The sequence below is a fragment of the Mesocricetus auratus genome, unplaced genomic scaffold, assembly GCF_017639785.1.
Source record: "Mesocricetus auratus isolate SY011 unplaced genomic scaffold, BCM_Maur_2.0 Super-Scaffold_100691, whole genome shotgun sequence".
In the NCBI taxonomy this organism is placed as follows: domain Eukaryota; kingdom Metazoa; phylum Chordata; class Mammalia; order Rodentia; family Cricetidae; genus Mesocricetus; species Mesocricetus auratus.
In genome coordinates, this window is record NW_024429267.1 from 58,596,926 (window position 1) to 58,608,670 (window position 11,745).

At 51.3% G+C, this 11,745-nt stretch overlaps 1 protein-coding gene and 1 long non-coding RNA gene across 5 annotated transcripts; one reads left to right on the forward strand and one right to left on the reverse strand.

Annotated features, from left to right (window-relative positions):
* Positions 1-1,120: 1,120 nt before the first annotated feature.
* LOC106022149 (KRAB domain-containing protein 1) lies at positions 1,121-4,745 on the forward strand. Of its 3 annotated transcripts, none has more exons than XR_001197191.3 (4): positions 1,121-1,237; positions 2,706-2,790; positions 3,682-3,799; positions 4,525-4,745. XR_001197191.3 is itself a non-coding variant. In XM_021234243.2 (3 exons), exons 1-3 carry the CDS (start codon positions 2,755-2,757, stop codon positions 4,596-4,598), a joined length of 228 nt encoding a protein of 75 aa, XP_021089902.1. In that variant the 5' UTR covers positions 2,700-2,754; the 3' UTR covers positions 4,599-4,745. The 3 variants fall into 3 exon arrangements, 1 of the variants encoding a protein (XP_021089902.1); XR_005874769.1 differs by having other exon boundaries at positions 1,135-1,184; XM_021234243.2 differs by lacking the exon at positions 1,121-1,237 and having other exon boundaries at positions 2,700-2,790.
* LOC121137508 lies at positions 4,737-11,727 on the reverse strand. 2 transcript variants are annotated; one of them, XR_005874770.1, is made up of 3 exons: positions 11,600-11,727; positions 10,438-10,641; positions 4,737-5,400 (listed from the first exon to the last, which is right to left on the reverse strand). It is a non-coding gene; the product is annotated as an uncharacterized LOC121137508 (long non-coding RNA). The 2 variants fall into 2 exon arrangements; XR_005874771.1 differs by lacking the exon at positions 4,737-5,400 and adding an exon at positions 5,455-5,836.
* Positions 11,728-11,745: the final 18 nt, after the last annotated feature.

An 11,745-nucleotide genomic window follows, 5' to 3' on the forward strand; every position in this document is an offset into this window, starting at 1 on the left:
ACCCAGATGCGTACAATAAAAATAAATAAAACCTCAACTACACAACCCCCTTCGTCTCCTAGAGACCGGACCCCTTGGTTCAGGACACGGCCAAAAGGCACACTGACAGCATCTGCCCCCTCCAAAAGTTCTAATAGCAAACATGACAACCTCTCAGTTCAACCTCTCAGAGCAGCCCTCTGAAAACCATGCCTGAAGTCTGCTCTCCCAGATCTTCACAAAAACGACAGACAGGAAATATTTGCTCTAGTGACATCATTTTGTCTGGTCATCTACCACCTTAGCCGGCACCCTGACTCTCACCACCACCTGCCTGCTAAAATATCCTGTTTGGCAAACCGTGGTCCTGCTGCAAGCTGGGCTTCCCAAGCAACTGCAGCATGGGCGGCTGATGGCAGTCTCTCTTCTCCAGAGCCTCACTGACTCTTAGAGTCGCACAGGTCTACAAGTGGCTCTGGTTCTTACCGGGACCCCATACCTCCCCACAACAGGTGCCTCCCTTAAGCAGAACCCGTGGCGCTGCTGCAGCCCTTGTCTCCCCGGGTCTGCTGCTCTAACACAAGTTGAGCATGGCGTCTCTTGAGGCCCCAGGGATGGGAAGGAAGGTCTAAAGTGGGTTTCAAAGGCAGCCGCGTGCAGCCAGCCCCGCTCCCTCACTGTGGCTCCTCCTCGGCCCGCCTCTCTTGCCCCACCGTTCTGAGGCCAATGGGCTTCGTGGCACGAGCAAGCGAGGCCACCGAGTGAGCGAGCTCGTCCCTGGGCTCTGGCTCGCCCTGCCCACATGGCCTCGCGGAAGGCGTTAACATTCCCAAGCCAATCCAGCCTCGCTCGCTCGCTAGGGGCCGAGAGGGCCGGGCCTCCCAGGAGTCAGGGGCGGCTAGTTGCAGCCGTCCCGGAGGACAGTCGGCCGTCAGGTGGACAGACAGCTTTCCGGCGGACAGACCGCCGTCCTTCTCGCCCTGCCTCCCTCCCAGCCAGGTCTCTTGGTTAATGAGCCTGAGCTGGGCTCCTCCGCGAGGGGCAGAGCTCCACACCAGGCTCTCCTAGCCAGAGGGCTAGCCTCGAGACTGCGAGGTCCTCCATGGCGCCTAGAGAGGCTCCCAGGGAGGGGGGAATTGGCCGGCGGCGTGATGACGCATTTCCGGCCGGTGATCTTTAAAACCCGGGGGTTGCAGCTGGGGAGGGTAGGTGTGGTGTGGTCGTTTGCTCTGCGTGGTGTGGCCGCGTGCAGCCCCTGGTAGGTGGTGGGAGGAGAGAGAGAGAGAGAGAGCTGGGGAGGGGAGGCCGCTGTGGGGGGGGGGAGAGAGATAGAGAGGCCGCTGTGGGCCCGTGCTGGGCAGGAGGGTGGCTGAGATGCTGGCAGGAAGAGCCGCTGGGGTCCTGCCCTGCTGGCCCAGGGCTGGTTTGTGTGTCCCCCCTGAAGGCTCTGGCAGAACCAAAGAGCAGGCCAACCAGAGGCGCAGGGCAGGGCTGGTGGAGGACATGAAGTTTTTGTCGCAGTCTCAAGCCCGAGGTGACCCTCTGGAGGATTTCAGAAACACTTCGTCTTTGAGTGGTTCCTAGGAGATTGGCGTGTGACGTGGCGTGATGCTCGTCCAGCCCCACAACTCGAGAGTTCTGTAACGTGCAAGTTCCTCCCCACCGAGGTGGGGTCCACACTCCATGTGTGTATTAGTGCGCTTTTAACAGGGCGTCTAGTGTGTGCAAGGCACAGCCGTTTTCTGTGCGTGTATGAAGACGTCCCCACGCGGCTCCTCATGCCTTCTTTCCATGCTTATGTGAGATGTTGGTGCACTATCCGGGTGTTGTCTTCAAAGCGTAAATCTTGCTCAGCCACTATTTTGAATGACACGCTTACTTTCTAATTATCAAGAAGGATGAATTGGCTAAGAGTGGGAGTTACAACTAAGAAATGAAACGGGTTTGCTTCACTATGCTACAATGTCTGAAATTACGGTGTGAAGGTGGATGGATTCCTTTAACACGGTGTTTTCCGTCTCACTGCCTATTGTTATAAAATTGAACAAATATATTGCAAGCAGTTTATGTTCAGAGAACATGAAAGTATCTCTGATAAACTGTCTTCGGGTTTTTCCGAGACATGGTTTCTCTGTGTATTCCTGGCTGTCCTGAAACTAGTTCTGTAGACCAGGCTGTCCTGGAACTCACAGAGATGCACCTGCCTCTGCCTCCAGCGTGCTGGAATTAAAGGCGTGCGCCACCTAGCTCTGATAAAATGTCTTTAAGTTATTTGAGTTGTATTACTAAAAAGATAAGCACTATTATTAGGTAGCATGGGGAGAGGCTGATTCTGAGGTCTTCCAGCATTCAATGGATTTCATCTGTAGAGCTCCTCCTTCTCTGTATCTGGAGTCTCTAGCGTTTTAACTGTTTCAAATGCTGGTTTTCCTAACATTCTGCTCACTGTTCTCCCCTACCTTCCTTGGTGGTGTCTCTGGATTACTGAAGTTACAGTTTTAACAGCACATATTATCATCACACCTTTCTTGAATGATCCTGTTCTTCCATTTTGCATTCTCCAATGTGCCTGCTATGTCACGTTTGTTAAGACTAGAATTGCCGCTGACAAGAACTAAGTGATGAATAATACTTACAGGGCCTCCAGAACCAGAGAGATCAAGGAGTGTATGTAAGAGAAGTGAAATAGAGTTGTTATTAGTAACAGTTTCTCTGTTTACCCTCAGGTCCCGAAATTTTTAAACCTGTATTTTTCTACTGGCCTGAAAGATTTTTATGATGGAAAATATCTCTGTAAAAGCAGAGCCTAAGGTAAACTGGATTGTCTTTGTATCTGTACATATATGTGTGAGCGTACAGTGATACATATGTGCTTGTATATATACATGTATGTGTAAATGTTTACATACAAGCATATGCCTGTGTGTGCATTTACACTAATATATAGTTTAGAGATTTCTCACTGAGCTTTAACTTACATACATGTTTTAACTGTATAGCTCACTTTTGAAATACATACATTTATGTGCCATCACTTACGTTAATACTTTGAAATGTTCCATTTTATGCCCTTTCCTAAGCCACTGGGATTGCCCTCCCCCACCACTGGGGTTACAGATACCTGCCCCCAGGCCCAGCTTTTATGTGGGTGGTGGGGGTCTAAACTCAGGTCTTCATGCTGTGAAACAGGTGTTGTAGGTGGTCCTGGGTTCTATAAGAAAGCAGACTGAGCAAACCATGGGGAGCAAGCCAGTGAGCAGCTCCTGCCTCCAGGTTCCTGTCCTGTTTGGGTTCCTGTCCTGGCTTCATTAATTATGGTCTATGATGTGGAAGTGTGAGCCACATAAACCCTTTCCTCCCCAACTTGTTTTTGCTCGTGGTGTTTCATCACAGCCGTACTAACCCTAAGACCCTAGACAAGCACTCCAGCTGCAGTCTTGACTGTTGATGGATATAGGGGTGTGTGTGTGCGTGTGTGTGCGTGTGCGCGCATATGTGTGTGTGTGCACGTGTGTGTGCGCGCGCATGCGCGTGTGTGGATTGCTAGCTCATGGAAGACACATTTGGTTAGTTTTATTACCTGCTATATAGAAGTTTTCTAAAACAGTCATTCCAGTCTGTGCTTTTTGTATTTTCCTCAGCAGTATACAGCTGCTCCCCATGACTGCCTGATGCCAGGAGAGCTATTCTTTGTCGTTTCAGGGTTTCGAAGATGTGGCTGTGTACTTCACAGAGCAGGAGCTGGCCAGCCTGGCACTGAATCAGAAGACCCTGTACAGGGACGTGGTGCTTGAGAACTTTGCCCATGTGGCTTTTCTAGGTAAGCTTTCTGCCTGTGGGTCTCTGCTTGGGTCTCGGGTCTCGGGCTGAAGGGCTTGCTTACAGTTATTCGCCAACTTCAAATGGCAAATGTGAATGTGTAGCTAGCTCACTCTGTGACCCATTGCTTCACGTAAGCTGTGATGGACCGCACCTTCCTTCAGTGTGTGTGTATTTTTAAGGCCCTGCAGGTGTATGTTAGCTAAGTACCGAACCACTGAGTCACACCCTTTATGCGCTCCCATTTAACTTATTTCTTCAGCTTTCAAGAGAAGGTTTCTAATGTATTTTAGTCATACACAGTGGGTTTCCTATGACATTTCATACAGAGTACATTACTTGTGGTCATACCCTCTACCCCATCACCCGGAATATATCCCTGCACTACCTAATCTCTTTTGTCTTCCCAGAAACTCCTGTCCGTTTTCATCTTTACATTTTTTGTGTGTGCCCTAATGAGTTTTATTGAGGTTACTTACATGATCTTCAGTGTTTTGTACATCAAAATGCTTTTATTTAGAGGGATATTTAGAATAAAATTTTAAATATTTCTCAGATTTGCAAAGTTACTGCATCTATACATTTGGTACAGTGTTATCTTGTGTAGTAACAAAAAGAACAAGGAAATTATTTTTGCTTTTTTATGATAACATTAAATTTTATTTTATATTGAAATATGTAAAGGTAGCTTAAAGATAGTGTGATTTTTTTCCCCCTCTCCTTTAGGGTACATCTCAAAGCTAAGAAAATACGCTCTAATGGCTGAAGCAGAGTCGTCCAGAGTGAAGGCGTTCCTCTAAGTCAGGTGCTGAAGACAGCAGTAAGGGAGGCGAGGTCTGAGCCGTGTCCCTGCTGCCAAGTGCACCGTTTTCTGTGGTCCTGCATATCTCCATCCAAGTAGATGGAGGGCTTTTAGTTCATTAAAGTTGTTGATTATGACAGGCAAAGCAGGCCCTCGTGTCCTTTCTTTTGTCTCTCTGTCTCTCTCAAGTCTGGGCTGGAGTCCAGAGAAAAAGAAGTGTGACTACTGACGCAACAGCCCACAGATTGGTCCTAAGACTGAACCAGACTTCTCGAGAGGAGTGCTCGGAGAATCTAAGATGCTGTGGGCTCTGCACCGAGTTGGGATCGACTGCTAAGTGAAGGCCTGTGGCAAACAGTCCTGGGTGAGCCCTCTAGTCTTTGTGTGTGTCCTTTGTAGAGTACGGCTGCAGAAACCCCTGTTGGACTAGATGCTGGCTTGCTGCTGCTCAGAGTGCTGTACCCCCAGGCCCAGCTCTGCTCCTGTCCTCCAGTTCTGACACAGCTGGGAGTTAGGGTGCCCCGGCCCGTGGGGTCAGTCCACGGGGACCCTTGGGGAGGGAGTGAGAATGGGGGTACAAGAGACGTGAGAGACGGAGACAAGACAGTATTCTGATCAAGTCTCGTTTATTGAAAGTACCAGCAGGGCTTAAGTAGGGCAGGTAGCAGAAGGGCGGGGGAGCAGAGGTTCTCCTTAGCAGGGTATGTTCCAAGGACACAAGTCTGCAGCTGGGGGAGTCTGGAGTGCAGGCCAGATGGCAGAAGGGTGGGAGAGCCTGGACTGCAGGCCTTGAAAATGTGCTGTACAAGAAGATAAGCAGACACAGATAAACAGAAACTTAACTAAGTGTTAGTCTCTAAGAATACAGTATGAATATTAAGATGGCTTCTATTATGCTATCCTTATTTAGGACCCTCCACATTAGGGGTAGTGGCAGACCTCTTTCCTAGCTTACTTGGTGTGCGTTGAGGCAGGAGAATCACTCAAACTCACTGGTTCAAGAGGGGGAACTGGAGAGGTGAGGGCAGTGATGGCCATGGGCCAAGCCCTCTTCTCGGCATTGGGATATGGAGCTGCAGTTTCCTGCTCTCCCCCCGCTCTCACGGGGCTTGGAGTGGACTGCGGAGGACACCCAGAGAGGCAGTGATGATAAGGAAGACCGACTCAGTGAGACTCGTGCTTCTTAGCGGCAGGCTAGGCATGGGAGACGCTGGAGAGGCCCAGCACAGGCAGAGCCTGACAAAAAAAAAAAAAAAGAATAAAAGGCTGGGCGTTGGTGGCACACACCTTTAATCCCAGCACTCCGGAGGCAGAGGCAGGCGGATCTCTGTGAGTTCGAGGCCGGGCTGGACTGACAGCCTCCAAAACAATACAGAGAAACCCTGTCTTGTAAAACCAAAAAAAAAAAAAAAAGAAAAAGGGCCCTGTCGGAGCACTGTCAAGACACCAGATGTGGAGAGTGTGGAGAAACAGGAGTAGTCGGTGCCCCCTGACGCCATGGAAACGCCTGGGCCTGTGCTGCCTCGGAGGGACATGTCTGAGTCTGTGGCCCTGCAGCTGCAGGGGCCTGGGTCAATGTCTATGGCCCCCTACTGATGCTCCTGCACTGGGCCGCTGTCCGGGGCCACGTTGATGTCTAAGGACTGCACAGAGCTGCCCCCCCCCCAGCACACCTGGGCATCATGAGAGAGCTGGCCCTGGAGGTGTAGATGTAGAGCTGGCCCCACCCCTCACTGGCCGCAGCACTCAGGAGAGGCCCTGCACCTTGCCTGGGCGGCACAGGAGAGCCAGCCCCAGTGTGTGAGTGGGAGAGCTGGTCCCACCTGTCACTGGCTTTGGAACTCAGGTGACCTGTCCCTGCCCCTCGCCTGGGAGAAGTGGGAGAGCTGGCCCTGGTGGCATGGGTGTGGAACTGGCTGACAACCCACCCAACAACCACCCAGGCCCAGATCCAGGGCTTTGAGTTGGCCCAGCCCAACATTACCCCCATTTAAGAGCTGCTGGAGCGCATGAAGGGGCCCGTCCTGCAGAACCAAAGCTGCAGACCTCCATGACGCAGCAACAGCAGGACATCTGAGAGGAGTCCCAGTGAGGATGCAGTATCCACAGAGCAGCAGAAGCCAGAGGCCCAGAACCAGACCAGTGACTCATTGCAACCAACATCCGCAAGCAAAGCCATCTGGACAGAGGGGTGTCCCGCCTGAAACTGTGACACCCCGCAGCACGCACAGTAAGTTTTCCCCATTTTTTCTTTTTTGTTAGTTTTGATTGTTTTGGGAGTTTGCAAGGGTGGAGGGCAGATAGGGAGGGATGGGGAGATGAGTGGGATTAGGTGCATGATGTGAAATTCACAGAGAATAGAATGTTTTCAAAGTTAAAAGCAAAGTCAGGATCAACTGGTATTCATGCATCTTCAGACTTGCTCTGCATTTAGGTATCTGCAGTGTTGACAGTCACTTCACTTAGTTTAAATTGTTTGGGGAAAACTATTGTAACTGAACCTTTATAAATAAATTTTGAGATAGTGTAAGTTTCTCGATAAAATACTGTATTATCAAGGTGGCACTGCACAGACTGGAAACAACCATTTGAACGGTATAACTCATAAAATGTGCGCATCCCCAAGACTGCTTCTCCTGAAGACATATGGACGGGATCTCATCAGGATGGAAACCTGGGCACATCTGAGTGAGTTCATTTATTAGGCTCACTGAGGTAGGTGTGGTTGGGGCTCCGGACCGAGCAGGAGGGCGCCAGTAACTCACAGCTTCCTGACAGGTACAGTGTGACCAACCACCCACACTCCTGCTGCTAGCACTCCCTGGTATGCTGGACTGCCCACAAACCTGGAGCCAAACAAGCCCCTCTTAAAGATGCCGGGTCTGCACAGTGAGAAAGGCAGTAAAACCGATACCAGAAGAGGGGCTGTTGCTGTGATAAATCTGAACATGTGGTTCCTAGGCCTTTGGAACCGGTTTGCATGAGGGATGCAGAAGAGTTTGGAAGCTGGGGGTAGAAAAGTCCTCGAACACTGAAGCAGAGGCTGATGGACCATTCTGGTGGGATTTAGAAGGCCAAGATGCTGAGAAAAATGAGGACGTCCCCTTATGTTTCCAGAGTGTGAACAAGGACTCCATCGGGAGCTGGGCTAAAGGCTGTGTCGAAAATTGATGGGATCTTCTGCTCATGTCCCAAGAACTTGGGTGCGGCTGAGTATGAGAAAAGGACTAACTTGGTGACAGAAATTGTGAGAGAAGATAGCATCTCATATGTGGCATGGATACTTGTCTTATCCAGGTCCGCAGTCAGCAAATAGTGGAACAGAGAGCTGGAAAATGCAGTCTAGTGAAGGAACTGAGAGTTTGTTACACGACGCAGCTTCCAAAGTAGCTACATTTGTTAAAGAGAGCAGCTGTCATGGCTAAAAGGAAATCAGCACTATTGGAGAGGGCAGGACCCTACTCATTAATTAAAGTCTGGTGAAAATGCTGACTCGTTAGAAAGGAGAAAGCACAGCATAATACCGCTGAATGCCCTGCTTAAAACCAAAGCTGAAGCCGGGCGTTGGTGGCGCACGCCTTTAATCCCAGCACTCGGGAGGCAGAGGCAGGCGGATCTCTGTGAGTTCGAGGCCAGGCTGGACCGACAGCCTCCAAAACAATACAGAGAAACCCTGTCTCCTAAAACCAAAAAAAAAAAAAAACCAAAGCTAAGGGAAGAATTTCTGCACTGTCGGCATGCAAGGCCAGGGAATAGTGATCTCAGAGTCCCAGACTCCAGCCCTAGGGGGCAGCAGAAGCTAGCATCATTGTCTGCAAGGAACCGGTTTGCAGGCATGGAAGGTGCAAGAGTCAGGGAGAAATACCGGAAGCAGTTCCAAGATTGCAGAAAACTGTTGAGGCCAGACAGTGTGTCAGTGTGAATCTGCAGAGAGGCCGCTCTGAAGCTGTGAGGGTGAAGACAGCGCTCCCAGGATCTTAGACCTGTCAGCATCTTGATGCCCATCGAAGGAAAATGCTGGCATGGAGTAGAGTTGGCCCTAGAGGCTCTGGGTGCACAGGCAGCAGGGACAGAGGACGAGGACTGCCTGCCAAAGCCCACCGGAGCCTAGATGATTCTGTCACCAGTCCTAAGTGCAGACTCAGGGATCTGCAGAGTTTGGAGTCTGCTGCTTTGCTCTGACGAGAATGCACGACTGTCCCCGTTCTTCCCTTCCCCCGCTTGGAGTGCAGGTGTTTACTCGGTGCCACCGTATAGGAAGCACACAGCCTCCATTGGACCTTGCCTGCCACCTGCCACCCAGAAACCTATCTTCCAAGATCATATAACCCAAGGAGTCTCACCAGAAGTCCCAGAGGAGAGAATAATATAGCAAATTCTGATGCATATTTCAAAGGGCTAATTGTAAACACACACCTCCCGCCCCGACCTTTAGGTTGCTACGGTATACTGGAGGAAATTTGGGGTTGGAGGGATGGCTCCGCAGTTAAGAGCACTGGCCACTGTCTTACTTTTATACTGCTATGAAGGGGCATCATGACCAAGGTAACTTATAAGAGAAAGCATTTGATTGGGGTCTTTCAGAGGGTGAGTCCATGACAGTCATGGTGGGGGCATGGTTTCAGGAGGGAGATGGGTGCCGGAGCAGGAGCTGGGAGCTTGCATTCTTGTCTGAAAACGAGGCAGAGGGAAGGAAGAGAAGAGATGGCCCCAAGCTCACACCCCTCCAGCAAGGCCACACCCATAATCCTTCCCAAACAGTTCCACCAACTAGGTCTAAGCATTCAAACACAAGTCTGGCTCCCAGCACCCACACCGGGGAAATCACAACTGCCTATGATTTTTGAATCAAATTCCACAGTGTGAATCCCCCAGTACGAAACTGGTAGGATTTCGTAAGGCTTCTTCATACACCCTTAGCTTTGGTTAACCCTCTTGGTGTCCCTCTCACCCATCGCCTTTGGGAAACAGGGTTTCACTTTGTAGCCTAGGCTGGCCTGCGGCTCACTGGATTATCCATGCTGGCCTTGAACTTGCAGTGATCTCACTGCCTTAGCCTCCAGAGTGCTGGGAATATGAGCCCGAGTTCTCATGCCTAGGTGGATGCTTCTTTCCCCCTGTTTACTCAGCCTGGGATCCCAGCCCCGCTAACCCTCGCCATTACTTTGATAAGATACTGGAGGCAGTTTAGAAAGAGAAGAGGGGCTGGGGTTACTTGTAATGAGGCTGCACGGCTTGGTAAGACAGAAGCGGGGCTCACAGACCGGAGGCTGCAGTCCCGCATCGCCTTCGAGAGCACACCCCCAGTGACCAAAGAGCCACAGGGGAGTCATCTCTTAAATATGCTCCTCTGTCCCAACAGCACTGCCCGGGGACCAGGCCTTAACACGTAGGCTTTGGGGGATTTTCCAAATCCAAGCTGCAGCAGCAGCACCTGCTGCATTGGCAGCCTTGTGCAGGAGGCGATGAGGACTGTGGTGACCAGAGTCCCTCTGCGCTGTCGCCTGGCAGGAGGCAGGAGGATGCTTATTCAGTTAGTGCCCTCAAGAAGCCCAGTGGAGAGGTGGGATCGGCCTGGCTGTGAAGGTAGAAGCTCTAAGCACTGGCCTATAGCTCTTGGTGAAGAAGGGTCTAGACTGTGGGGTCATGTATGCTCATTGTCTCAAACTGAGTTTTCTGTCTCACCCTGAGATCAAGGCTGGGGGCCCCAAAGCTAAACCAAAGCTCAGAATGTCGGCCACACAAAGGCGCCATTCCCTTCTAATCTTTGTTTAAAAGCATCTCTCGTACTTTCGCTTCTGGGACCAGCCCAGATGGACCCAACCCCACCTGCCTACCTGGAAGCTCCTCAGTGCCCGTGCTGGTGAGTGCAATGCAGAGTTCAGAGGGAGCCAGGGGACATGAGTGCCGGGATTTGGAGACTGCTTCGGTCCTCTGTAAGAGCAGTCACTTTGTTCCGTGTGCTAGCACAGGTGCTTCAGACTTTATTCATTAGTAGATAGCAGTGAGGTAGAGTTTACTTGAGATCAGCGTTGAGAATACTGGAATAAAATGTAAAAATATCACAACCAGGGTGGTAGGATGACTCAGCAGGTAAGCGATTGCTGCCAAGCCCGATGGCCTTGCACAGAGGGACCCACATGCTGGAAGGGGAGAGCATTCGCCAGCGGGCTGTCCTCCGACCGCCAAGTCCACACACTCACAGACGTGCACACACGCACAACACACACAGACACACACTGAGTAAAATGCAATTAAAAGTATATGAAAGCATTACATGAAGTAACTGTTTTTGTTTCCTTCCCTGTCGTCGTTGGATTAAAAAACACCCCGACAAAAGCTGCTTCAAGGAAAAGGGGTTTATTTCACTCAAACATCCGGGTTACATTTCATCACCACCCAGGGGAAGCCGAGTCTGCAGGAACTGGAAGCAGCCAGTCACACCCCATCCACAGTCGAGAGCACAGCACTGGAGGCTCAGCTGACTCCCGGTCCACAGCTCCAGGCTGGGAAACTGTGCTGCCCACTCGGGGAGCAGCTCCCTGCCTCCGTACAGTTAGGAAGGCCCCTCACAGGCCGACCTGACCTAGACACCCACTCTCCCCCCATACACACGCACACACGCACGCACGCACAGACTTCTTCCCAGCTGATCCTAGATTATATCAAGTTAATTACAGTAAACGAGATGGGGCTGGAGTGATGACTCAGCCCTTAAGAGCACTGGGCTCCTCTTGCAGAGGACCGGGGTTTGATTCCCAGCACCCACATGGCAGCTCAAAACCCCTTTAACTCCATTTCCAGGGCATCCGACATCTGGGCCCCACTGCAGCTGGTCCAGGGGACACGAAGGGACTATCAGTGGCCAGGTCGGTATCCACTGTTGATTCCTTACTCTGGCCCCTTGAATGAGGTTCTCATTCCGGGCTTAACGGATTTGTCTCCCAAACCGCCCCTGGGCACTGTGCCCAAAGCAACCAGAGACATCCACTAACAGACCTGTCCTGAGTTTTCACAGAGATGAGAGGCAATGTGGGAATCCTCGGCCCGGCCCCGCCCCATGGGTTGCACACGCACACCTTAGGGGCGCGATTGGGCTCCTCTGTGCCCAGCTGCCCAGCCTCGGCCCCGGCCCGCCGGGGACC

Excerpts from the sequence above, each read along its gene's own strand:
- LOC106022149 (XM_021234243.2), top strand. The coding sequence starts at position 2,755 with ATGATGGAAAATATCTCTGTAAAAGCAGAGCCTAAG. Across the intron at positions 2,791-3,681 it reads CTGTAAAAGCAGAGCCTAAG|GGTTTCGAAGATGTGGCTGT; the intron begins GTAAACTGGATT and ends TTGTCGTTTCAG. Across the intron at positions 3,800-4,524 it reads TGCCCATGTGGCTTTTCTAG|GGTACATCTCAAAGCTAAGA; the intron begins GTAAGCTTTCTG and ends CCTCTCCTTTAG.